The sequence below is a fragment of the Oncorhynchus mykiss genome, chromosome 28, assembly GCF_057628025.1.
Source record: "Oncorhynchus mykiss isolate SJ-2025 chromosome 28, ASM5762802v1, whole genome shotgun sequence".
NCBI lineage: Eukaryota > Metazoa > Chordata > Actinopteri > Salmoniformes > Salmonidae > Oncorhynchus > Oncorhynchus mykiss.
The window spans coordinates 35,278,734-35,304,062 of record NC_143049.1 but is presented as its reverse complement, the minus strand read 5'-3'; the positions used below and the strand labels follow the sequence as shown (position 1 = coordinate 35,304,062).

The window sequence follows — 25,329 nt, the reverse complement described above, 5'->3', positions numbered from 1 at the left end:
CTCTCTACCCTTCAGGACATCTGTTCAACCAATCTGAAAACCTTGCTGATTGGTGGGATGGTCAGCTGACCCTTGTCTTTTCTCTCTGCAGGGGGAGACAGGGGATCTGGGTGAGAAGGGCTGTAAGGGTTCACCTGTAAGTCATCTCCTTGTTTTCCAGTCCTCATACGTATCTAGCTTTTAATCACCTATGTTCTATGGACGGAATCGGGTTCCATTTCTATATGACACGTTAGTATGACTGTGTCGTTTCACTATGACATTTTAGTCTACCATTTGACGCCCCTGACCTCAGAGAGGTTGCTGTCCATGGGTGTAATGTATGTGCCGTTATTAGCAAACAGCTACCGCCGTTATGACACCGGTCATCTGACATGAGTGGTCGTGAATGGATACGACACCTCATGGCAAGTGTTATAGCACAGTCATGCCCATGTCATAGTGACACTGTCAAATGAAGTGTTACCTGGAATCTTGTCTTTACTTGATAGTTATCTCTGTCTGTTCAATATCTCTGTCTGTTCAATATCTCTGTCTGTTCAATATCTCTGTCTGTTCAATATCTCTGTCTGCTCAACATCTCTGTCTGTTCAATCTCTCTGTCTGTCTGTCTATTCAATCACTCTGTCTGTCTGTCTATTCAATCTCTCTGTCTGTCTGTTCAATATCTCTGTCTGGCTGTCTGTGTGTCCTGTCTGTCTGTGTGTCTGTTCAATCTCGCTGTCTGTCTGTCTGTCTGTCTGTCTGTCTGTCTGTCTGTCTGTCTGTCTGTCTGTCTGTCATCAGGGTTATGCTGGCCAGGTCAACTTTAAGGAAAAAGGGGACCAGGGGGGCATTGGCACTGAGGTAAAACACTGCCACATTCAGCCATTATACTATCTATGTGACTGTCAATCCAAGGCCATTGAGAATGTGTGATGTGATGAGTGTTATGGTTATGACGATGACAGTGATGTAAGGATTTCCTGCCTCTGAGCCATGTGATAGAATTAACATGGGATTCAATGTAAAAAATATAATAGGGGTTTTGATAATTAGCTGTATGAGAGATATATATGCCTTCTCCTTTTGGAGGACTAACTACCATCATTTCTCTTTTAGGGAAGACCAGGGAAAGATGGGCGTCAAGGGCCCGCTGGATATGAGGTAGCTGTCCTGTCAATCAGAAATCAGAAATCTTTTTCTGTTCTGTTTCTTTCTGTCCAACATAGTTGATTTATGTTACTGTTTTGTAATGCATTTTGTGTGTCAACGTGTATGTGTGTACTGTGTTTGTTTTTGTGTTCATGCGTGTTGTGTATGTGTGTGTATATGTAACTATGGTGATTATACACTCTTGCCATTTTTAGGGGAGAAAGGGGAATCCCGGTTTAGCAGGACCTGATGGAATACCTGGACCGCGGGTCAGTCATTACTACCATTCATTTCATGTTTAGAATGTGTGCGTGTGCCAATAATAGTTTTTGTGTGTGTGTGTGTGTGTGTGTGTTTGTGTGTGTGTGTGTGTGTGTTTACCAGGGAAAGAAGGGCGTCCAGGGTCAAGACGGAGACCCTGGGGAGGTGAGTGAGTCAAAGCGCCTGATAATGTCACTATCACCATCTGGAGCGAAGGATGAACCTACACACACACACACACACATGCAAAGGAAACCTTCCGTAATGAATACGATTAGAAGGATTAAGATTACATGAACTCCTACTCTGAGAAACATTATGAATACATGGCCTGGTCTCTCTGGTCTTCCCATAGGTGACCATGATTGGCTGTGACGTAATTGGCCCCAAAGGACAACCAGGATTTACTGGCCCCCCGGGTCCCCCCGGGGTTACTGGTCCCCCAGGTACTCTATGCTCATCCAGCATATAGTACACACCCTTATTGATATTCACCCTCCTCCTATCCAATCAGATGTGTAGAACTGTATAATCCCACCTCATTCACCAACATGACCAATCAGTGTGTCTGTATAGCTAATAATAATATTCACCCTCTCCCTATCCAATCACACCTGGAGTAGAACTGTATAATCCTGCCTCATTCACCAACCTGACCAATCAGGGTGTCTGTATAGCTAATAATAATATTCACCATCTCCCTATCCAATCACACCTGGAGTAGAACTGTATAATCCCGCCTCATTCACCAACATGACCAAATCAGTGTGTTTGAATAACTAATGATATCAACCTGTTTTCCAGGTGCCACTGGATTCCAGGGGCCTCTTGGGTCTCCAGGTAAGCGCTGATCAACACGCAAGCACACACACACACACACGTACACGCACGCTCAGTCTCCATCTTGGGCTCTATCTCCCCTACACAGGTCCTAACAACGGAGGAGATCCCTACAATCGGGGAGCGAAGGGCCACAGTGGGCCTAAAGGGGACGAAGGAGAGCCAGGACCCATCATCCAGGGAGAGCCAGGCAGGGAAGGCTCACAAGGAACAACTGGAGACCTTGGACCCCCGGGACCACCTGGAGAATCAGGTTAGACTCTCTCCTATATATAAAGTAATCTCCCCAACCCTGAGCCTATATTTATAAAACATCTCAAAGTAGGAGTGCTGAGCGAGAATCAGTTTGAGCTATTTGATCATAATAAATAAGACTACATGGACAGGGGAGGAAGATCTCTATGAATATGGATCCTGATATTCTCTCACAGCGATTTTAATTGAGACGCACACATAACATGGCAACTTTTTGATCCCACTGGGATCTTATTTGATCAAAAATAATCTACTTGTTTGTTTTTCTTGTTACAGATAATCTGAAGGGTGTTATCGGACCTCCGGGGGCAAAGGGAGCCAAGGGAGAACAAGGGTACGGTGGCCATTATGGATCGAAAGGTGAGCTCTGTCTGATTACTCTTCTGATTGGAGGGGCAGTCAGTATTGAGTATACTGATTGGCTGGGCTGTCCTAGATCTCTACTGTGTCTCTCATTGGTTGACTTCAGACACCATCAACACTGTGGTGTGTTTATCGTCTGACTTCAGACACCATGAACACTGTGGTGTGTTATCATCTGACTTCAGACACCATGAACACTGTGGTGTGTTATCATCTGACTTCAGACACCATGAACACTGTGGTGTGTTATCGGTTGACTTCAGACACCATCAACACTGTGGTGTGTTATCGGTTGACTTCAGACACCATGAACACTGTGGTGTGTTATCGGTTGACTTCAGACACCATCAACACTGTGGTGTGTTATCATCTGACTTCAGACACCATGAACACTGTGGTGTGTTATCGGTTGACTTCAGACACCATCAACACTGTGGTGTGTTATCGGTTTGACTTCAGACACCATGAACACTGTGGTGTGTTATCGGTTGACTTCAGACACCATGAACACTGTGGTGTGTTATCGGTTGACTTCAGACACCATCAACACTGTGGTGTGTTATTGGTAGAAAAAATCAAAATATTATGATATCTCAATCTCAACGATCATTGGGTGCTGTTATTGGAATGTTGTGCTCACCTGGGATGCTCAGTTTTGTTGTCAATTGTCACTGTGTCCTTCTCTCCACTACAGGTGAGAAAGGGGAGGTCTGTAGTTTGTGTACGGGAAAAGGATCTGGAGAGCCGGGACCCCCAGGTTCCCCTGGTCAGCCTGGAGTCCCAGGTATCTGCAACGTAACAGAACTTTCAGTGAGAAATGTATTGTGTTGAACAAAAATCCTTGTCTGTCCTATAGAATAGGAGTGTTTCAGCCTTTTTAAATGAACCCTCATCCCACAGGCTTTAGTGCAGGACCAGGACCCAAAGGAGAGCCAGGATTCAAAGGACCCTCGGGATCACCTGGACAACAGGTGACACTACCTGCATCATACCTCTGCCATACAGATACTAAATACCGTTTTTATTTGACCTTGTGATGTCACTGTGACTGCCTGTGGTTTTGCAGTTATATTATTTCCATAGTGACACATCTTTCTTAGTAGTTTTGCTTAGATACTGTATCCATGGTGTTGCTTCTATACCTTATCCATGGTTTTATTAGGATACCATATCTGTGGTGTTGATAGAATACTGTATATATGGTGTTGCTTAGATACTGTATCCATGGTGTTGCTGGTATACCTTATCCATGGTTTTATTAGGATACCATATCTGTGGTGTTGATAGAATACTGTATATATGGTGTTGCTTAGATACTGTATCCATGGTGTTGCTGGTATACCTTATCCATGGTTTTATTAGGATACCAGATCTGTGGTGTTGATAGAATACTGTATATATGGTGTTGCTTAGATACTGTATCCATGGTGTTGCTGGTATACCTTATCCATGGTTTTATTAGGATACCATATCTGTGGTGTTGATAGAATACTGTATATATGGTGTTGCTTAGATACTGTATCCATGGTGTTGCTGGTATACCTTATCCATGGTTTTATTAGGATACCAGATCTGTGGTGTTGATAGAATACTGTATATATGGTGTTGCTTAGATACTGTATCCATGGTGTTGCTGGTATACCTTATCCATGGTTTTATTAGGATACCAGATCTGTGGTGTTGATAGAATACTGTATATATGGTGTTGCTTAGATACTGTATCCATGGTGTTGCTGGTATACCTTATCCATGGTTTTATTAGGATACCAGATCTGTGGTGTTGATAGAATACTGTATCCATGGTGTTGCTTAGATACTGTATCCATGGTGTTGCTGGTATACCTTATCCATGGTTTTATTAGGTTACCATATTTGTGGTGTTGACAGAATACTGTATCTATGGTGTTCCTGCGATACCTTATCCATGGTGTTGCTAGGCTACTGTATCTGTGGTATCGCTGGAATAATGTATCCAAGGTTGCTAAATTACTGTATCCATGACAACCACTCCTGTCTGTGTTACAGGGTCTCCATGGCCCTTCAGGTGTTCCAGGACCCCCAGGGCCAAAAGGAAATTCAGGTTCCTGCAATCACCAGGGGATAAAGGGAGAGAAAGGAGCCCCAGGACCAGCTGGCAGATCAGGGCTGGACGGCCTATACGGGGCCCCTGGCTTTCGTGGACGCAAGGGCCAACAAGGCCCTAAGGGTGATCCAGTGAGGATTTTAAATGGTTACGATTTCTATCACTAAAATGTATCTTTATTCTCAAATGCAAAGCAATGATTTGAATGCATTTTTTTTGTATTTTTTAAACTGAAGTACATTTCAAATTTGGGTGAACTGTCACTTTAAGTAGTTAGGGTATGCCTTCTGATATTCTGATTGGCTATGAATATTAATTTGAGGTAGTGATAATTGTTTGTTGATAGACTGAGTTTATTAGCTTTTATGAACACTTGAATGCTGAACATTTGTTAATGTGAAGCAGTAATGTTATGTGAACTAATGTGGGCTGAGTTTATTGGCTGAATGGTAATGTCGATGTGTAACGTAAGTCTGTTAAAGTAATGTTTTGTGAAGAACTGATGTTTGGATGATTGTCTGTGCCAGTACGATGGGCCACTGGGTCTGAAGGGAGATACTGGTGTCCCAGGCCCTCCCGGGCCAGAGGGATACCCAGGACCAGACGGTTCACCAGGTCCAGTAGGCATAGGACCGCTTGGCCCCTCAGGACCTAAAGGCAATAGTGGGGTACCAGGTCTACCTGGTACACCTGGTTACCGAGGTACCGTAAAGCAATACACCATTACCTGCTCCTTTTTGCTCTTTCGACTGTGTTAGATGTGTACACCCTCTGGCTGTGTGTTTCCATAACTCAATGATAATGTCCCTATATCAGTTGATGGTCTGACTCCGTTTTCTCTCCTATCCCCATCAGGTCAGAAGGGCGAGCCCTGCAGCAGTGTGGCTGACCAGGGAGTCCCAGGCCTACCGGGAAAGGCGGGGCTGCCGGGCACACGGGGCCCCCCAGGTGAGCACCCCAAGTGGGGACCAAACCACAGCATGGGTGGGAGGTGGCTGGAGGACTGGAGGTCTAGACTACATTGAGTTCAGTGTCATTTTTAGTTCTTCTTCTTTTTTTTAAACAATTTTTTACCTTTATTTAACTAGGCAAGTCAGTTACGAACAAATTCTTATTTTCAATGACGGCCTAGGAACGGTGGGTTAACTGCCTGTTCAGGGGGCAGATTTGTACCTTGTCAGCTCAGGGATTTGAACTTGCAACCTTTCGGTTACTAGTCCAACGCTCTAACCACTAGGCTACTAACCACTAGCCTGGAGTCCAAACTGTTTCACTTCAAAACAGTGGTGAAACTTAGCATATTAGTTTAGACTCCAGGCTATTTCAGTTCTAACTTTAGAATCTTTTATGCCATTCTACCTGACGAAGAACATAAACAACGTGATAGGACATTATCACAGAGTTGAGTTCGTCCACACAGGTCCTCGTGGTGGTGCTGGTAACCCGGGGGAGAAAGGGGACAGTGGTGTATTCTCCACCCTGGGAAGACAAGGACCCACTGGACAGAAAGGTGAGCCATGTCGGCAAAACATTTTTGAGTAGTTATTTGTGCCATGTCGATCCCTTTGAATATCTGAATAACAGGAATGACACTGTAATGTGAACAAGAACGCCTTGACTGAAGGTTTTGTATGAGTCGTTATCTCAAGTGAGGATTAATTTAGTCATAGTCGCCGGAAGTAGTTTGGTTATTATGACTATTATTATTGTTATTATCTGTTTTATCTATAGCACCATGGTCACTTACCAACCAAGCCACGTAGGACCACCAATGGAGATGTGTTAATGTATATATTATATACACTGAGTGTGCAAAACTCTTTCAGACTAGATACAGACTGACCAGGTGAATCCAGGTGAAAGCTATAATTCCTTTATTGATGTCACTTGTTAAATCCACTTCAATCACATGACGGGGAGGAGACAGGTTAAAGAATAATTTTTAAGCCTTGAGACAATTGAGACATGGATTGTGTATGTGGGCCATTCAGAGGGTGAATGGGCAAGGCAAAAGATTAAAATGCCTTTGAACGGGGTATAGTAGTAGGTTCCAGGCGCACCGGTTTGTGTCAAGAACTGCAACCCTGCTGGGGTTTTCACGCTCAACAGTTTCCTGTGTGTATCAAGAACGGTCCACCACCCAAAGGACATCCAACCAACTTGACACAACTGTGGGAAGTATTGGAGTCAACATGGGCCAGCATCCTTGTGGAGCGCTTTTGACACCTTGTAGAGTCCATGCTCCGATGAATTGAGGCTGTTCTGAGGGCAAAAGGGGGGGTTGCAACTCAATATTAGGAAGGTGTTCCTAATGTTTTGTACACTCAGTGTATACTCGTGTGTTAGCACCAGTTTGTGGGACTTTGTGATGCTGTCTGTCTCCTAGGTGACAAAGGGCAGCCGGGACGCCCAAGTACCTCTGGAAGTGGCTATCCTGGACGACCCGGTGTAATGGGATTCCCTGGGGCTCAAGGGCCAAAGGTCATTACTGAATACTGACCCTGTCATGTCTGTCTATCTGTCTATTCAATTTTTTTTTTAAATGACAGTAAGATTTACACTCACAAAAGTTCCAGAGGAATGGAGACATTTCAAATGTCATGTTATGGCTATATACAGTGTTGTAACGATGTGCAAAAAAGTACAAAAGGGAAAATAAATATTGGTTGTATTTACAACAGTGTTTGTTCTTCACTTGTCGCCCTTTTCTTGTCCGTTTTCATAACATCTTGCTGCTGTGACGTCACACTGTGGTATTTCACCCAATAGATATGGGCGTTTATTCAAATGGATTTGTTTTCTAATTCTTTGTGGGTCTGTGTACTCTGAGGAAAATACGTGTCTCTAATATGGTCATACATTTGGCAGGAGATTAAGGAAGTGCAGCTCAGTTTCCACCTCATTTTGTGGGCAGAGTGCACGTAGCCTGTCTTCTCTTGAGAGCCAGGTTTGCCTACGGTGGCCTTTCTCAATAGCAAGGCTATGCTCTCTGAGTCTGTACATAGTCAAAGCTTTCCTTAAATTTGGGTCAGTCACAGTGGTCAGGTATTCTGCCACTGTGTACTCTCTGTTTAGGGTCAAATAGCATTCTAGTTTGCTCAGTTCCTTTGTTAATTCTTTCCAATGTGTCAAGTAATGATATTTTTGTTTTCTCATGATTTGGTTAGGTCTAATTGTGTTGCTGCCCTGAGGCTCTGATTGTGTTTGTGAACAGAGCCCCAGGACCAGCTTGCTTGGGGGACTCGTCGCCAGGTTCATCTCTCCGTAGGTGATGGCTTTGTTATGGAAGGTTTGGGAATCGCTTCCTTTTAGGTGGTTGTAGAATTTAACGTCTCTTTTCTGGATTTTGATAATTAGCGGGTATTGGACTAATTCTACTCTGCATGCATTATTTGGTGTTTTACGTTGTACACTGAGGATATTTTTGCAGAATTCTGCAAGCAGAGTCTCAATTTGGTGTTTCTCTCATTTTGTGAATTCTTGGTTGGTGAATGTACCCCAGACCTCACAACCATAAAGGGCAATGGGTTCTATAACTAATTCAAGTATTTTTAGCCAGATCCTAATTGGTATGTTGAATTTTATATTCCTTTTGGTGGTGTAGAAGGACCTTTTTTTTCTTTCTTTTTTCGCTAAGGGGTGGCCCTTCTTGCCTTGTATCTCAGATCATTCATAGCTTTGTGGAAGTTACCTTTGGTGTCACTGATGTTTAGCCCGAGGTACGTATCGTTTTTTTTTTGTTGCTCTAGGGCAATGGTGTCTAGATGGAATTTGTATTTCTGGTCCTGAGAACTGGACCTTTTTTGGAACACCATTATTTTTGTCTTACTGAGATTTACTGTCAGGGCCCAGGTCTGGCAGAATCTGTGCAGAAGATCTAGGTGCTTCAGCAAACAGTAGACATTTGACTTCAGATTCTAGTAGGGTGAGGCCGGGTGCTGCAGACTGTTCTAGTGCCGTGGCCAGTTCTTTGATATATATGTTGAAGTGGGTGGGGCTCAAGCTGCATCCCTGTCTCATCCCACAGTCCTGTGGAAAGAAATATGTGTGTTTTTTTGCCAATTTTGGCAATTTTTTGTGTACATGTATTTTATAATGTCGTATGTTTTTCCCCCAACACCGCTTTCCATCAATTTGTATAGCTGACCCTCATTACAAATTGAGTCAAAAGCTTTTTTGAAATCAACTAAGCATGACAAGACTTTGACTTTGTTTTGGTTTGTTTGTTTGTCAATTAGGGTGTGCAGGGTGAATACGTGGTCTGTAGTACGGTAATTTGATAAAAAGCCCATTTGACATTTACTCAGTATATTGTTTTCACTGAGGAAATGTACAAGTCTCCTGTTAATGAAAATGCAGAGGATTTTCCCAAGGTTGCTGTATCCCACGGTAGTTATTAGAGTCAAATCTGTCTCCACTTTTGTGGATTGGGGTGATCAGTTCTTGGTTCCAAGTATTGGGGAAGATGCCAGAGCTAAGGATGATGTTAAAAAGTTTAAGTATAGCCAATTGGAATTTGTGGTCTGTATATTTTTATAATTTAATTTAGGATACCATCAACACCACAAGCCTTTTTGGGTTGGAGGGTTTGTATTTGGTCCTGTAGTTCATTCAATGTAATTGGAGAATCCAGTGGGTTCTGGTAGTCTTTAATAGTTGATTCTAAGATTTGCAATTTGATCATGTATATGTTTTTGCTGTTTGTTCTTTGTTATAGAGCCAAAAAGATTAGAGAAGTGGTTTATATATACATCTACGTTTTGGATAGATAACTCTTTGTGTTATTGTTTGTTTAGTGTGTTCCACAAAAGGTTGGTGACACCTTAATTGGGGAGGACAGGCTCATGGTAATGGCTGGAATGGTATCCAATACATCAAACACATGGTTTGTTGCCATTCCATTTGCTCCGTTCCAGCAATTATTATGAGCCGTCCTCCCCTGGTATGTTCCAATTTTCCCAGAAGTGGTTAGATTCTATGGATTCTTCAGTTAAATTGAGCTGATTTCTGATGTGCGGTTCCTTCTTTTTCCATAATATATCTCTGTATCGTTTTAGTGATTCACCATAATGAAGGTGTAGGCTCACGTTTCCTGGGTCTCTATGTTTTTGGTTGGATAGGTTTCTCAATTTCTTTCTTAGGTTTTGCATTCTTCATCAAACCATTTGTCATTGTTGTTGATTTTCTTAGGTTGTCTTTCCATCTACCCATCTAACATTCATCCTTCCATCCACTCTCAGGGTGATGCTGGGTTTGAGACCCTAGGTCCAGTCGGCCCTAAAGGTTTCCCAGGTGGTGTTGGGGCCCGGGGCCCTCCTGGAGATCCAGGAGTACTGGGCCGACCAGGGAGCCCGGGACCACCCGGCATCAATGGGTCTTCAGGCCCCAAAGGTACTTACTGTACACACAGGTAGACCCAGACACAGCACAGGTAGACCCAGACACAGCACAGGTAGACCCAGACACAGCACAAGACACGGCCATGGGACACACACACACACGGACACACACACAAATTCACCATCACAACATATCCATCACACACTCCATCTTTCACTTTTTCTATGCATTCATGCACAGTTACATTGAGGCGTATACACTCTGTCAAATTCACACTGATGTATTTAAACACTGGTACACATACTCCCAGGTACTTATGGCCTTATGCCTGATATGTTTGTAGGAAGTAAAGGTGTAGATGGTTCCCAAGGACCTCCTGGTTACGCAGGTACTTGCTGTACTGAAGCCCCAACCGGACCACCAGGGCTGTCAGGCAGACCTGGACCCCCAGGTGAGCTGGTGAAGCCTGAATGTTCCTAATGTCCCTAACATACAACGGGTTGTCTTTCTAATGTCTCATTTTCTCTTTCTCTCTTTGTTCATTCCTACCATTCTCCATTCTCATTCCTTCTCGTCCCCTCTCTCTCTCTCGTCCTCTCCCTCTCTCTATTCCTCTCTCTCTCTCTCTCCCTCTCTATTTTTCCCCCTCTCTCTTCCTCTCCCCCTCTCTCTCTTCCTCTCCCCCTCTTTCTCTCCCTCTCTCTATTCCTCTCCCTCTCTCTATTCCTCTCCCATCCCATCTCTTTTTCTCCCTCTCTTCCTTTCCCTCTGTCCACTATTTCCATATTTTCCTTGCTTTCTTTTGCTCTTATCCACGACTCTATGACTTTCCCCTCTTACCCAGGTATTAATGGAGAGATGGGTTCGTGCGGGGACCCTGGCACCCCGGGGTTTGGAAGCTCAGGTCCGGCTGGTGACCCTGGGCCCCCTGGGGCCTCCAGACCCGTAGTGCAAGGCCTGACTGGACAGATGGGAGGCAGAGGGAGAGACGGGTTACCAGGTGCATCAGGTACAGCAACAGCACGGACACATTCAACACCAGGTACAGTAACAGCACTGACACATTCAACACCAGATACAGCAACAGCACTGAAACATTCAACACCAGGTACAGCAACAGCATTGACACATTCTTATTGTATAAAATAATACTTATTTTCCCCCATAATTTGCAAATAAATTCATTAAAAATCCTACAATGTGATTTTCTGGATTTTTTTTCTCATTTTGTCTGTCATAGTTGAAGTGTGCCTATGATGAAAATTACAGGCCTCTCTCATCTTTTTAAGTGGGAGAACCTGCACAATTGGTGGCTGACTAAATACTTTTTTGCCCCACTGTATATGTGCTTTCTTGAGCAGGGGGACCTTGCGGGCGCTGCAGGATTTCAGTCCTTCACGGCGTAATGTGTGTTACCAATTGTTTTCTTGGTGACTATGGTCCCAGCTGCCTTGAGATCATTGACATGATCCTCCCGTGTAGTTCTGGGCTGATTCCTCATTGTTCTCATGATCATTGCAACTCCACGAGGTGAGATCTTGCATGGAGCCCCAGGACGAGGGAGATTGACAGTTCTTTTGTGTTGTCACCTTCTCACCAAGCTGCTTGGCAATGGTTTTGTAGCCCATTCCAGCCTTGTGTAGGTCTACAATCTTGTCCCTGACATCCTTGGAGAGCTCTTTGGTCTTGGCCATGGTGGAGAGTTTGGAATCTGATTGATTGCTTCTGTGGACAGGTGTCTTTTATACAGGTAACAAACTGAGATTAGGAGCACTCCCTTTAAGAGTGTGCTCCTAATCTCAGCTCGTTACCTGTATAAAAGACACCTGGGAGCCAGAAATCTTTCTGATTGAGAGGGGGTCAAATAGTTATTTCCCTCATTAAAATGCAAATCAATTTATAACATTTTTGACATGTGTTTTTCTGGATTTTTGTGTTGTTGTTCTGTCTCTCACTGTTCAAATAAACCTACCATTAAAATTATAGACTGATCATTACTTTGTCAGTGGGCAAAATCAGCAGGGGATCAAATACTTTTTTCCCTTACAGTACTACAGTAGTTGATGTAGTATATGTTACCTCCGACAGTAGTATATGTTACCTACTACAGGTCCTAGAGGTGACCCTGGGCTGGAAGGAAGATCTGGACCGGGCCCTGACGGCCCACCTGGACCTGAAGGACCACCCGGTCCTAAAGGTCAGAGGTCACACACTTGTACAGTCACACACACATGGGCGTGCATTCACACACACACACATACAGACGCGCAAGAACACTCACACGTACAAATAAACTGTCAAACTTACACAATGATGATAAAGGTGTGAATTATGACAATAGATTATATAATGATTTTTTGGGGGGGATGTGGTTCTGGGCAGGGTCGGTTGGCCCTGATGGGGAGAAAGGTCACAGTGGTGTACCAGGCTCTGTGGGGGACGACGGGCCCCCAGGCCCTTGTGGACCATCATCCGATACAGTCATACATGGGCCCCCAGGGGACCCTGGGAAACATGGTGAGCGCCATAGAGATGAGCGAACAATTCAATCAAACATGCACTGCGGTATTTATGCAGAAGATCATTGTTTCCCCCCCAATGCTATGATCAGTTCCATTTGAATCTCAGACTATGTGTTGTACGAGAATTGCTATTCAAAATATTGTGATTGATATGATCATTTAACACGTTAACATGTCGTTTGTCTCTTACTCAATAGGTCTGCCTGGTTTCCATGGTGCTAAAGGACACCCTGGATATCCTGGACCCAAAGGCATTGATGGGAGGGACGGTGACCCAGGAAATGGGCCGAGAGGTGTGTGTGTTATAAACTAGAAAAGGAAACGTCATGCTTCGTGGTAGTGATTGCTGGAGTGATGGTAATTGTGGTAACGCATTTTTCCGAAAGTTTTTTTTTTAACTGTGCAAGTCATTATCCCCGATATCAGCATGGCTGATACTAGATATCGGCAGCAGGTGGCCTAGAGGTTAGAGCGTTGGACTAGTAACCGAAAGGTTGCAAGATCGATTCCCTGAGCTGACAAGGTGAAAATCTGTCGTTGTGCCCCTTAACAAGGCAGTTAACCCACTGTTCCTAGGCTGTCATTGAAAATAAGAATTTGTTCTTAACTGACTTACCTAATTAAATAAAGGTACAATAAATAAATATCACCATGTCTAATCATATCCAAATCAGCTTACAGAAACTTTATTCAGCTGTACAATCAATTTCACACACTTAAGGATGATTTTTGACATGAAATGCAAACCAAACCATGGGGATGTTGTCATGGTCTCGCTATCCCGGGAAATCCCATCTACTCGTAAATCACAGCACTACATAAACAATTCCATCTACTCGTAAGTCACAGCACAACATAAACAATTCCATCTACTCGTAAGTCACAGCACAACATAAACAATTCCATCTACTCGTAAGTCAGAGCACTACATACACTAAAGATGGTGTTAACTGTCCAGAACCTGATTTGCAAATGTCAGAGAACAACAGAGTTCATATTGAACCCGATTTATTAAAGTAGAATGAAGACGGACAAGGGACGCGTCAACTACATGACCCATATGGTCAGTCCGTCCCTGGCACGATATCAATCAAGGACAACGTGGGAGTGGTAATTGTCCGGAACCTGATTTGCAGAAATCAGAACCAATTACGAGTTCACACAGAGTTCAGCTATATAGAAATAAAGAAAGGTTTTTCGCGTTCCTCATAGTTCCTCATAGTTCGTTATAGTTCCTGATAGTTCCTCATAGTTCTTCATAGTTCCTCATAGTTCTTCATAGTTCCTGATAGTTCCTCATAGTTCTTCATAGTTCCTGATAGTTCTTCATAGTTCCTTATAGTTCCTGGTAGTTCCTTATAGTTCCTGATAGTTCCTTATAGTTCCTGATAGTTCTCATGGTTCCTCATAGTTCCTTCCGGCCTCCTAAATAGACTGAGACTGACTACCTCAAGACTGTGTAGTGAACTTTGGTATTTTGCTCACCATAAGACAGTTACAGTATATACAATCAGATATATACAGATTATTTACCATGTGTCATCATTTCATCCAGTTAAGCATGCGTGTGTTATGGATGGGTAAGCATGCCTGTGTATTATGGATGGGTAAGCATGCCTGTGTTTTATGAATGGGTAAGCATGCCTGTGTTTTATGAATGGGTAAGCATGCCAGTGTATTATGAATGGGGTAAGCATGCCTGTGTTTTATGAATGGGTAAGCATGCCTGTGTATTATGAATGGGGTAAGCATGCCTGTGTTTTATGAATGGGTAAGCATGCCTGTGTATTATGAATGGGGTAAGCATGCCAGTGTATTATGGATGGGTAAGCATGCCTGTGTTTTATGAATGGGTAAGCATGCCTGTGTATTATGGATGAGGTAAGCATGCCAGTGTATTATGGATGGGTAAGCATATACAAATACTTAAAGCATTTAATCAGACAACTAAAAGATGTGCAACATGAAAATATTTTCTCACTTACTAGCCCCAGAGATAGGGTATCCGATGTCAAACCAATTTTGCCATGGTGGCACACTTGCCGACTGAAGCTATTTGGCGAAAATAAGTTGGCTAGCACTAGCTAGCCAATGTGACTTCATGACACAAGACCTGATTCAAGTTGTCTAGAAGGGTGAGTGACTGTAACTGTGTACTGTTTTGGCAAAATTCTGATACACATAATGACGCTGGATTCAAAACGTTGAGTTTTTAAATGTAAATTATTATACAAAATTCTTGCAACCAATAGAACGTTATATACAGTATATGGGGGATACACCCATTCTAGCTCTGCAGATTTAGCTGCAAAGAGACAATCATTACAGCATTTGTTTTGGTACTTGTCCATATGTAGATTGTTTTTGGACGCAGGTTCAGGAATGGCTGATAGCTCCATTTACCTGGAGCTAACTCAGCAAATAGCACTGCTGCAGGATTTGAAAAGACATAGTCAATCCATCAATAATATAATAATATTCTTAGCAAAAAATTATATCTTTCATTTACAATCTGTAAAAAACTATGAGAATATAAAAGGTTCAGAACTTTTGTAAAACAGCACAAAATATATGGCAAATAGAAATCAAAACGGGATGGTGTTCAGAGATAGAGATGGGAAGGGTTGAGGGTAGCTGAAGGATGGGACTAAAAACAAACAAGTTGTTGTCCATTAGTTTACTCCAATTAGGGGAGGGGTGGTAGGGTTAGGAGAAAATAATAAAGGAAAATATATATATATTGTTTTAAACACAGATATATATTATACAGTTGAAGTCGGAAGTTTACATACACTTAGGTTGGAGTCATTAAAACCTGTTTTTCAACCACTCCACAAATTTCTTGTTAACAAACTATAGTTTTGGCAAGTCGGTTAGGACATCTACTTTGTGCAAGTCTTTTTTCCAACAATTGTTTACAGACAGATTATTTCACTTATAATTCACTGTATCACAATTCCAGTGTGTCAGAAGTTTACGTACACTAAGTTGACTGTGCCTTTAAACAGCTTGGAAAATTCCAGAAAATGATGTCATGGCTTTAGAAGCTCATTGCTTGACATCATGGGAAAATCAAAAGAAATCAGCAAAGAAAAAAGAAAAAAATTGTCGACCTCCACAAGTCTCGTTCATCCTCGGGAGCAATTTACAAATGCCTGAAGGTACGTTCATCTGTACAAACAATAGTACGCAAGTATAAACACCATGGGACCACGCAGCCGTCATACCACTCAGGAAGGAGACGCGTTCTGTCTCCTAGAGATGATTGTACTTTGGTGCGAAAAGTGCAAATCAATCCCAGAACAACAGTAAAGGACCTTGTGAAGATGCTGGAGGAAACAGGTACAAAAGTATCTACAGTGCCTTGCGAAAGTATTCGGCCCCCTTGAACTTTGCGACCTTTTGCCACATTTCAGGCTTCAAACATAAAGATATAAAACTGTATTTTTTTGTGAAGAATCAACAACAAGTGGGACACAATCATGAAGTGGAACGACATTTATTGGATATTTCAAACTTTTTTAACAAATCAAAAACTGAAAAATGGTGCATGCAAAATTATTCAGCCCCTTTACTTTCAGTGCAGCAAACTCTCTCCAGAAGTTCAGTGAGGATCTCTGAATGATCCAATGTTGACCTAAATGACTAATGATGATAAATACAATCCACCTGTGTGTAATCAAGTCGCCGTATAAATGCACCTGCACTGTGATAGTCTCAGAGGTCCGTTAAAAGCGCAGAGAGCATCATGAAGAACAAGGAACACACCAGGCAGGTCCGAGATACTGTTGTGAAGAAGTTTAAAGCCGGATTTGGATACAAAAATATTTCCCAAGCTTTAAACATCCCAAGGAGCACTGTGCAAGCGATAATATTGAAATGGAAGGAGTATCAGACCAAATCTACCAAGACCTGGCCGTCCCTCTAAACTTTCAGCTCATACAAGGAGAAGACTGATCAGAGATGCATCCAAGAGGCCCATGATCACTCTGGATGAACTGCAGAGATCTACAGCTGAGGTGGGAGACTCTGTCCATAGGACAACAATCAGTCGTATATTGCACAAATCTGGCCTTTATGGAAGAGTGGCAAGACGAAAGCCATTTCTTAAAGATATCCATAAAAAGTGTTGTTTAAAGTTTGCCACAAGCCACCTGGGAGACACACCAAACATGTGGAAGAAGGTGCTCTGGTCAGATGAAACCAAAATTGAACTTTTTGGCAACAATGCAAAACGTTATGTTTGGCGTAAAAGCAACACAGCTGAACACACCATCCCCACTGTCAAACATGGTGGTGGCAGCATCATGGTTTGGGCCTGCTTTTCTTCAGCAGGGACAGGGAAGATGGTTAAAATTGATGGGAAGATGGATGGAGCCAAATACAGGACCATTCTGGAAGAAAACCTGATGGAGTCTGCAAAAGACCTGAGACTGGGACGGAGATTTGTCTTCCAACAAGACAATGATCCAAAACATAAAGCAAAATCTACAATGGAATGGTTCAAAAATAAACATATCCAGGTGTTAGAATGGCCAAGTCAAAGTCCAGACCTGAATCCAATCGAGAATCTGTGGAAAGAACTGAAAACTGCTGTTCACAAATGCTCTCCATCCAACCTCACTGAGCTCGAGCTGTTTTGCAAGGAGGAATGGGAAAAAATGTCAGTCTCTCGATGTGCAAAACTGATAGAGACATACCCCAAGCGACTTATAGCTGTAATCGCAGCAAAAGGTGGCGCTACAAAGTATTAACTTAAGGGGGCTGAATAATTTTGCACGCCCAATTTTTCAGTTTTTGATTTGTTAAAAAAGTTTGAAATATCCAATACATGTCGTTCCACTTCATGATTGTGTCTCACTTGTTGTTGATTCTTCACAAAAAAATACAGTTTTATATCTTTATGTTTGAAGCCTGAAATGTGGCAAAAGGTCACAAAGTTCAAGGGGGCCGAATACTTTCGCAAGGCACTGTATATCCACAGTAAAATGAGTCCTATATCGACATAACCTGAAAGGCCGCTCAGCAAGGAAGAAGCCACTGCTCCAAACTGCCATAAAAATGCCAGACTACAGTTTGCAACTGCACATGGGTACAAAGATCGTACTTTTTGGAGAAATGTACTCTGGTCTGATGAAACAAAAATAGACTGTAATGTAATGACCATCGTTATGTTTGGAGGAAAAAGGGTGAGGCTTGCAAGCCGTAGAACACCATCCCATTCGTGAAGCACGGGGGTGGCAGCTGTACATTTTTTAAACACACTGAATTATTATTATTATTATCAAATTATGAACATCCCCTCTTGACCTAGCCTATTTTAACTGGTCCTTGTGTGCAACTTGGTGCATAATCTAGAGGAACAACATCACACTGCTTCATTAGCAATAGCAGTAGCAACAGTAGAAGTAGCAGAGCAGCAGTAGTAGCAGCAGTAGTAGTAGTAGCAGAGCAGCAGTAGTAGCAGCAGTAGTAGTAGTAGCAGTAGTAGCAGTAGTAGTAGTAGTAGTAGTAGCAGCAGCAGTAGTAGTAGCAGTAGCAACAGTAGAAGTAGCAGCAGTAGTAGCAGTAGTAGTAGTAGCAGTAGCAACAGTAGAAGTAGCAGCAGTAGTAGCAGTAGTAGAATTAGCAGCAGTAGTATCAGAAGCAGTAGTCGCAGCAGCAACAGTAGCAGCAGTAGTATCAGTAGCAGCAGTAGTATCAGAAGCAGTAGTAGCAGCAGCATAATCAGTAGCAGTAGTAGTAGCAGCAGTAGTAGTAGCAGTAGCATAATCAGTAGTAGTAGTAGCAGTAGTAGTAGCAGCAGCAGTAGTAGTAGCAGTAGCATAATCAGTAGTAGTAGCAGCAGCAGTAGCAGCAGTAGTAGCAGTAATAGTAGCAGCAGTAGCAGCAGTAGTAGTAGTAGTATCAGCAGTAGTAGCAGTAGTAGTATCAGTAGCAGTAGTAGCAGTAGTATCAGTAGCAGTAGTATCAGTATCAGCAGCAGTAGTAGTATCAGTAGTAGTAGCAGCAGCAGTAATAGTATCAGTAGCCGTAGTAGCAGTAGTATCAGTAGCAGCAGCAGTAGTAGTAGTAGTAGCACCAGCAGCAGTAGTAGCAGTAGTAGCAGTAATAGCAGCATCAGTAGTAGGAACAGCAGTAGTAGCAGTAGTAGCAGTAGTATCAGTAGCAGTAGTATCAGTAGCAGCAGCAGTAGTATCAGTAGTAGTATCAGTAGTAGCAGTAATAGCAGCATCAGTAGTAGGAACAGCAGTAGTAGCAGTAGTAGCAGTAGTATCAGTAGCAGCAGCAGTAGTAGTATCAGTAGTAATAGCAGCAGCAAGCAGCAGCAGAAACAGTAACAGTAGTAGTCGTAGTAGTAGTGACTGGTTTAGTTTGATCTATAACAAGAGTATTGTCGGAATTCTAGAGTTTTCTTTCAGCGAGCACACTAATGATTGTATGTATGTTAGGCTGTCCAGGTGATCCTGGGGCTGATGGACTGTGCTCAGGAGGACCAGGCCCATCTGGACTCAGAGGAAATATGGGGCTCATGGGTCTACCAGGTAACACACACAATGACACACTGACACACACACACACACACACACAATGACACACTGACACACACACACACACACACAATGACACACTGACACAAACACACACACACAATGACACACTGACACACACACACACACACACACACACACAATGACACACTGACACACACACACACACACACACAATGACACACTGACACAAACACACACAATGACACACTGACACACACTAGGCCTGGGTGGTATATCAATACCGACGGAATGAAATGTATTTTATTTAGAATGATATATTTTTTGGTTTGGGGTACCCTGAAGCTCGGCGGGTGCGCGCTACGCCACTTCTTAAGTTAACTATCTAAGATTTGCGCCAAATAAATGATCTCTAGATCAAGGGCTCCAGCTATGCATTTGGTTTGCTAACTTGCTAGCTATGTGGCTATCTTGCAATATCATTCTTCTTGGTTACGGCAGAGACAATTAATCCCCTCCTGGATCACGATCCCTGCTTTCTAAAAAATGTTTTGGGGGTGGGGGTATTATTGATAATTTTTTTACATTTTGAAAAAAAAATAGCGGCCCTTGTATTTCTGCAATACTGTATATACCCCGGTATGGTACAGGAACGGTATGAAGGTATTCATATCTGGATAGCGCCTAACCCTAACACGCACACGCACACAAACACTGAAACACACACACACTCACAGATGCGCATACACTCACACACAAGCACAACAACATTTCACTATTCAATAGTCTTCTTGTATGCTTGTCATGCTGCATGGTATAACAACTTATGATATCCTATTGAAAAGGGCTCAAATTAATTAAAAGCCAATTGATGATGTTCTTACTGTTCGTATTGAGTTGTGTGGATATGATTTTAAGTCTCCATGGATTATAGGTTTTTACTGTTATTGAGTTGGGGGTGGGATGTGATCTCGTAGGTCCCCATGGAACACAGGGAGGGCTGGGTTCCAATGGAGACGCAGGACTAGACGGTAGGCCCGGTCCACGCGGGCCAAAAGGAACTAAAGGAGAGTCCAGTTGTGCAAAACCAGGCCTCCCAGGATCACCTGGACAGAAGGTGCAATCAACAAACAGAACCACAATTACCAGCAATTGAAATCACTGCCACTGTGCAACACAATACTGTAAAGCTATCGTCACCATTTAAACACCAATGTGACAATTACCTGACTCTGATAACACTATCCTCTCTCTCTCTGTCTGTCTGTCTGTCTGTCTGGTCTGTCTGTCTCCCACTCGCTCGTTCTCTCTTTCTCTTTCTCTCTTTCTTTCCCTCTCTCTCTAGGGCGAGCCAGCCTTGAATAACAAACATGACTCCAAAGGAATTAAAGGCTCTCCTGGTTACGCAGGTCCTCCAGGCTCCCAAGGACCCTCTGGAGCCAAAGGAGACCCAGGACACAATGGTTATTACCACTGAAACACTGATTAGTATGATGAGGACTGTGTTTTCGGCTATCATGTCACATGACCTCGATTTTAACCTTTTTAGAAATGAGGATTTGACCAAAAATGAAAGTAATTGCCTGAGGACAGTGCTGGAGCGTGGTGCTGGAAAATGGTGCTACAATGTGGTGCTGGAGGATGGTGCTGGAATGTGGTGCTGGAATGTGGTGCTGGAGAACGGTGCTGGGGATGGTGCTGGTTTGTGGTGTTGGAGAATGGTGCTGGAGGATGGTGCTGGATTGTGGTGCTGGATTGTGGTGCTGGATTGTGGTGTTGGAGAATAGTGCTGGATTGTGGTGCTGGAAAATGGTGCTGGAATTGTGGTGCTGGACCATCTGACATAAAAAGAAAAGGGGACAGTGATGAAACAACGTTTAATAAATGTTCAATTCAGGTCATGAATGTTCAAAACACAGGGCCCTTAATTATGATAGTTGCTTTGATAGATGACCATGACGATGGTGGTGATTGTGTACATTTCTCTTACTCTTGTCTTTTTCTGTCTCTCTCTATTTCTCTCTCTTCACTGTGATCCAGGAGCCCAAGGTCCTGCTGGCCAACCAGGTACTGATGGTCCCCCAGGCCCCCCAGGACTCCCTGCGTCACATGGAGCTCCAGGTCAGAACATCACTAAGGTTTATAGGAAATATATTAATGAAAAATACAGTATGTTCAAAAGTATGTGGACATACTCGTCGAACATCTCATTCCAAAAATCAGGGGCATTAATATGGGGTTGGTCCCCCCTTTGCTGCTATAGCCTCCACTCTTTCCACTAGATGTTGGAACATTGATGAGGGGACTTCAGCCACAAGAGCATTAGTGAAATCGGGCACTGAAGTGGTGTCCACATACTTTTAGCCATGTAGTGTATGTTTCCATGTGTTTGGGGTGTCTAACCATGTCCCCTTTCACAGGACAACCAGGGTTACCTGGCCCTCCTGGTCCCTATGGTCCTAAAGGTAACCAGGGTCACGATGGCATTCCTGGACCTGCTGGTCAGAAGGGAGAGACACGTAAGACATACAAGTTGACTTCTTCTTGAACTGTCAGAGCAGTTATTTTAGTTATAGTAATACAGTTGATTTCTGAAACAATAGATTGTTCTAAACCAGAGCATTGAGATATACAGAGATAGGAAGATAGTCTACTTGAATCGGCTCTGGTGAATTTGTTGCACTTAAACTGAGTTTGCACTTATCAGAGGTTGACTGAAGTGCTGAAACACAACATGTAATAATCTAGCAATGTAAGACATGTCTTGTCTTTCTCACTCTTTAGTGATTGTGAGATCAACTCCTGGCCCACGTGGAAAGAATGGACTGCCAGGTCCATGATGGACGACATTATTCCTACACCTTCAGAAATACACCACTTACCATAACTTGCCACAAACATAGCAAGATATTTATTTAACATTTGTTTGGTTGTTAACAAAGATAGTTGAATTAGCTACCATTGATTCTGTTTATGGCTAGAACTGATTTGATTGGCTATAATGTATTTCCTGTAGGTCCAAAGGGAGATGTGGGTTTCCCTGGCCCCACTCCTCCGGGGCCCCCAGGATGTCCAGGAGATCAGGGCCACCGAGGCAACGAAGGACCCCAGGGTTCTCGCGGGAGGCCAGGGTTCGGTGGTGTTTGTGTCAACGGGCTGAAAGGAGATGCTGGTTCCCATGGCAACCCTGGAAGCCCTGGTGACTTTAACTGAAAATGTATCAGTTAGTGCTGACACAAACTCTACTCTTAACTCAGAATTCATTCTCTATCCTTGACTTTTACTGAAAGTCTATAGGCCTGTTTCCCAGACACAGATAAAGCCTACTTCTGGATAGTGAAGTAAATAATGAAAGTTATTTTTAGTCAAGGCTGAAGGTGTCCGCATGCTTCCCAGACTAAACAGTTTGGAATACTTTTTGTGACATTTTTGTTTGTTTTGGACTTCGGTGAGAGTTTTTCCGGGCACACAACATTTTTCTTGAGGCAAGCCGAAGTCGGTAGCCGAAGTCGGTAGCCCCTTCGTCCGTGATTGGTCAACAGTAGGGATTCTTCAATAAATTCTTTGTTGTCATTCAATGAGACACGACGAGCTTTCATGCACATTTTTTCATTGAGAAATACTGCACCAAAAATCTTAGTTAGAAGTAAAATTGAGTGACTAAGATCTCATTGGCAAAAATGCCAAAATTAATGACAGACTTGTTGAGATATCTTAGATTAATAAAAAATAAAAGTGTGTACTGGCTACGTCGTCTCAAAATGTACAAACAATACTATTGCCACTGTTACATTTTTTTTTAAGTGAAAGTCTTTTACGAGCACACTCGTTCGGTTTCGCCTAGCTGAGTTGGATCTGAAGCATGCTGACGCCTTTAAACTCAATATCCCAAGATCTAAATCAACAATTGTCCCTAAGGTTGCAAAATTCCAGGAACTTTCACTAAATTCCCTGGTTTTCCCGAAATCCCAGAACCAGGGAATTTATTGAACATTCCCAGAAGTTTGCAACCCTAACTATCCCTGATTCATTCAAACTCTTATTCCTGACTAACTGAAACACAATAGTTATTTTACTAGGCAAGTCAGTTAAAGAACAAATTCTTATTTTCAATGACGGCCTAGGAACAGTAGGTTAACTGCCTTGTTCAGGGGCAGAACGACAGATTTTTTTTTACCTTGTCAGATCGGAGATTTGATCTGCAACCTTTCGGTTACTAGTCCAACCCTAACTATCCCTGATTCATTCAAACTCTTATTCCTGACTAACTGAAACACAATAGTTATTTTACTAGGCAAGTCAGTTAAAGAACAAATTCTTATTTTCAATGACGGCCTAGGAACAGTAGGTTAACTGCCTTGTTCAGGGGCAGAACGACAGATTTTTTTTTACCTTGTCAGATCGGAGATTTAACCCCTAGGCTACCTGCCTGCCAGTTATGCCTGCCAGTTATGCCACCCCGTTATGACTCAATGACTTAGTTGACTCAGTAAGTCAAATTCTGACCCTAACTCAACCTCCCCCTGATTGCTATTCTACATCAAAACATTGAAATGATGACTTGTACTGGGGTCTTTCTGTCCTCAGGACAGCGGGGTCCACAGGGACAGCCAGGGTCTGGAGGCTATGAATGTAAAGGGGACAGGGGAGACCTGGGCGCTCCAGGGGGCAGAGGCTTGGACGGGCCTACGGGGGACCTCGGACCTCCAGGGCTACCGGTGAGTCACTCCACCGAAGAATACAACACTAACTAAATGTCGCTTGTGTTACAAAAGTGCCTTGAATGCTGGAAAAGATAGCTCTTATAAGGAACACTGTGTATAATTTGAAGTCTATGGAGTCATTGCTTGACTTTCTTTTTACCCCCTAGGGGCCAGGATCCATCCCTGGACCTCCAGGACCAATCGGTTCCCCAGGTCACTCTGGAACCCCAGGAGTCCCCGGTAATCTTATTTTATCCACAATCTTCTGCATTTTTTTCTATAGAAAACCAACCCTGTCATTACAGTATAGTGAGGTGTTCACCAAACCTGTCATTACAGTATAGTGATGTGTTCACCAAACCTGTCATTACAGTGTAGTGATGTGTTCACCAAACCTGTCATTACACTATAGTGATGTGTAAGCCAAACCTGTCATTACACTAGTGATGTGTTCACCAAACCTGTCATTACACTATAGTGATGTGTTCACCAAACCTGTCTTTACACTAGTGATGTGTACACCAAACCTGTCATTACACTAGTGATGTGTTCACCAAACCTGTCATTACACTATAGTGATGTGTAAGCCAAACCTGTCATTACACTAGTGATGTGTTCACAAACCTGTCATTACACTATAGTGATGTGTTCACCAAACCTGTCATTACACTAGTGATGTGTACACCAAACCTGTCATTACACTAGTGATGTGTACACCAAACCTGTCATTACACTAGTGATGGGTTCACCAGACCTGTCATTACACTAGTGATGAGTTCACCAAACCTGTCATTACAGTATAGTGATGAGTTCACCAAACCTGTCATTACAGTATAGTGATGTGTTCACCAAACCTGTCATTACACTAGTGATGTGTACACCAAACCTGTCATTACACTAGTGATGGGTTCACCAAACCTGTCATTACAGTATAGTGATGTGTTCACCAAACCTGTCATTACACTAGTGATGTGTTCACCAAACCTGTCATTACACTATAGTGATGTGTAAGCCAAACCTGTCATTACACTAGTGATGTGTTCACCAAACCTGTCATTACACTATAGTGATGTGTTCACCAAACCTGTCATTACACTAGTGATGTGTTCACCAAACCTGTCATTACACTATAGTGATGTGTAAGCCAAACCTGTCATTACACTAGTGATGTGTTCACCAAACCTGTCATTACACTATAGTGATGTGTTCACCAAACCTGTCATTACACTATAGTGATGTGTTCACCAAACCTGTCATTACACTAGTGTGTGTTCAGTTGAGGATTCAGTGTCTCTTGATGAACTGTGTTGTTTCAG

The 25,329-nt window shown here is 42.9% G+C and overlaps 1 protein-coding gene across 1 annotated transcript in view; it reads left to right on the top strand.

Moving 5' to 3' along the window:
- The window catches only part of LOC110509050 (uncharacterized), a 61,639-nt gene that overhangs the window by 29,079 nt on the left and 7,231 nt on the right, over nt 1-25,329 (top strand). Inside the window, exons 14-44 of the mRNA XM_036966668.2 lie at nt 92-136; nt 787-846; nt 1,102-1,146; nt 1,350-1,403; nt 1,519-1,560; nt 1,751-1,841; nt 2,200-2,235; nt 2,324-2,488; nt 2,767-2,850; nt 3,548-3,637; nt 3,754-3,824; nt 4,879-5,067; nt 5,464-5,638; nt 5,792-5,884; nt 6,357-6,446; nt 7,323-7,417; nt 10,177-10,327; nt 10,620-10,727; nt 11,121-11,285; nt 12,387-12,473; nt 12,659-12,793; nt 12,996-13,091; nt 19,251-19,343; nt 20,288-20,427; nt 20,656-20,773; nt 21,351-21,431; nt 21,731-21,829; nt 22,095-22,142; nt 22,327-22,509; nt 23,898-24,028; nt 24,181-24,253. Coding sequence (XP_036822563.2) covers nt 92-136; nt 787-846; nt 1,102-1,146; nt 1,350-1,403; nt 1,519-1,560; nt 1,751-1,841; nt 2,200-2,235; nt 2,324-2,488; nt 2,767-2,850; nt 3,548-3,637; nt 3,754-3,824; nt 4,879-5,067; nt 5,464-5,638; nt 5,792-5,884; nt 6,357-6,446; nt 7,323-7,417; nt 10,177-10,327; nt 10,620-10,727; nt 11,121-11,285; nt 12,387-12,473; nt 12,659-12,793; nt 12,996-13,091; nt 19,251-19,343; nt 20,288-20,427; nt 20,656-20,773; nt 21,351-21,431; nt 21,731-21,829; nt 22,095-22,142; nt 22,327-22,509; nt 23,898-24,028; nt 24,181-24,253 — 3,133 coding nt within the window. The remainder of the gene's footprint in view (nt 1-91; nt 137-786; nt 847-1,101; nt 1,147-1,349; nt 1,404-1,518; nt 1,561-1,750; nt 1,842-2,199; nt 2,236-2,323; nt 2,489-2,766; nt 2,851-3,547; nt 3,638-3,753; nt 3,825-4,878; nt 5,068-5,463; nt 5,639-5,791; nt 5,885-6,356; nt 6,447-7,322; nt 7,418-10,176; nt 10,328-10,619; nt 10,728-11,120; nt 11,286-12,386; nt 12,474-12,658; nt 12,794-12,995; nt 13,092-19,250; nt 19,344-20,287; nt 20,428-20,655; nt 20,774-21,350; nt 21,432-21,730; nt 21,830-22,094; nt 22,143-22,326; nt 22,510-23,897; nt 24,029-24,180; nt 24,254-25,329) is intronic.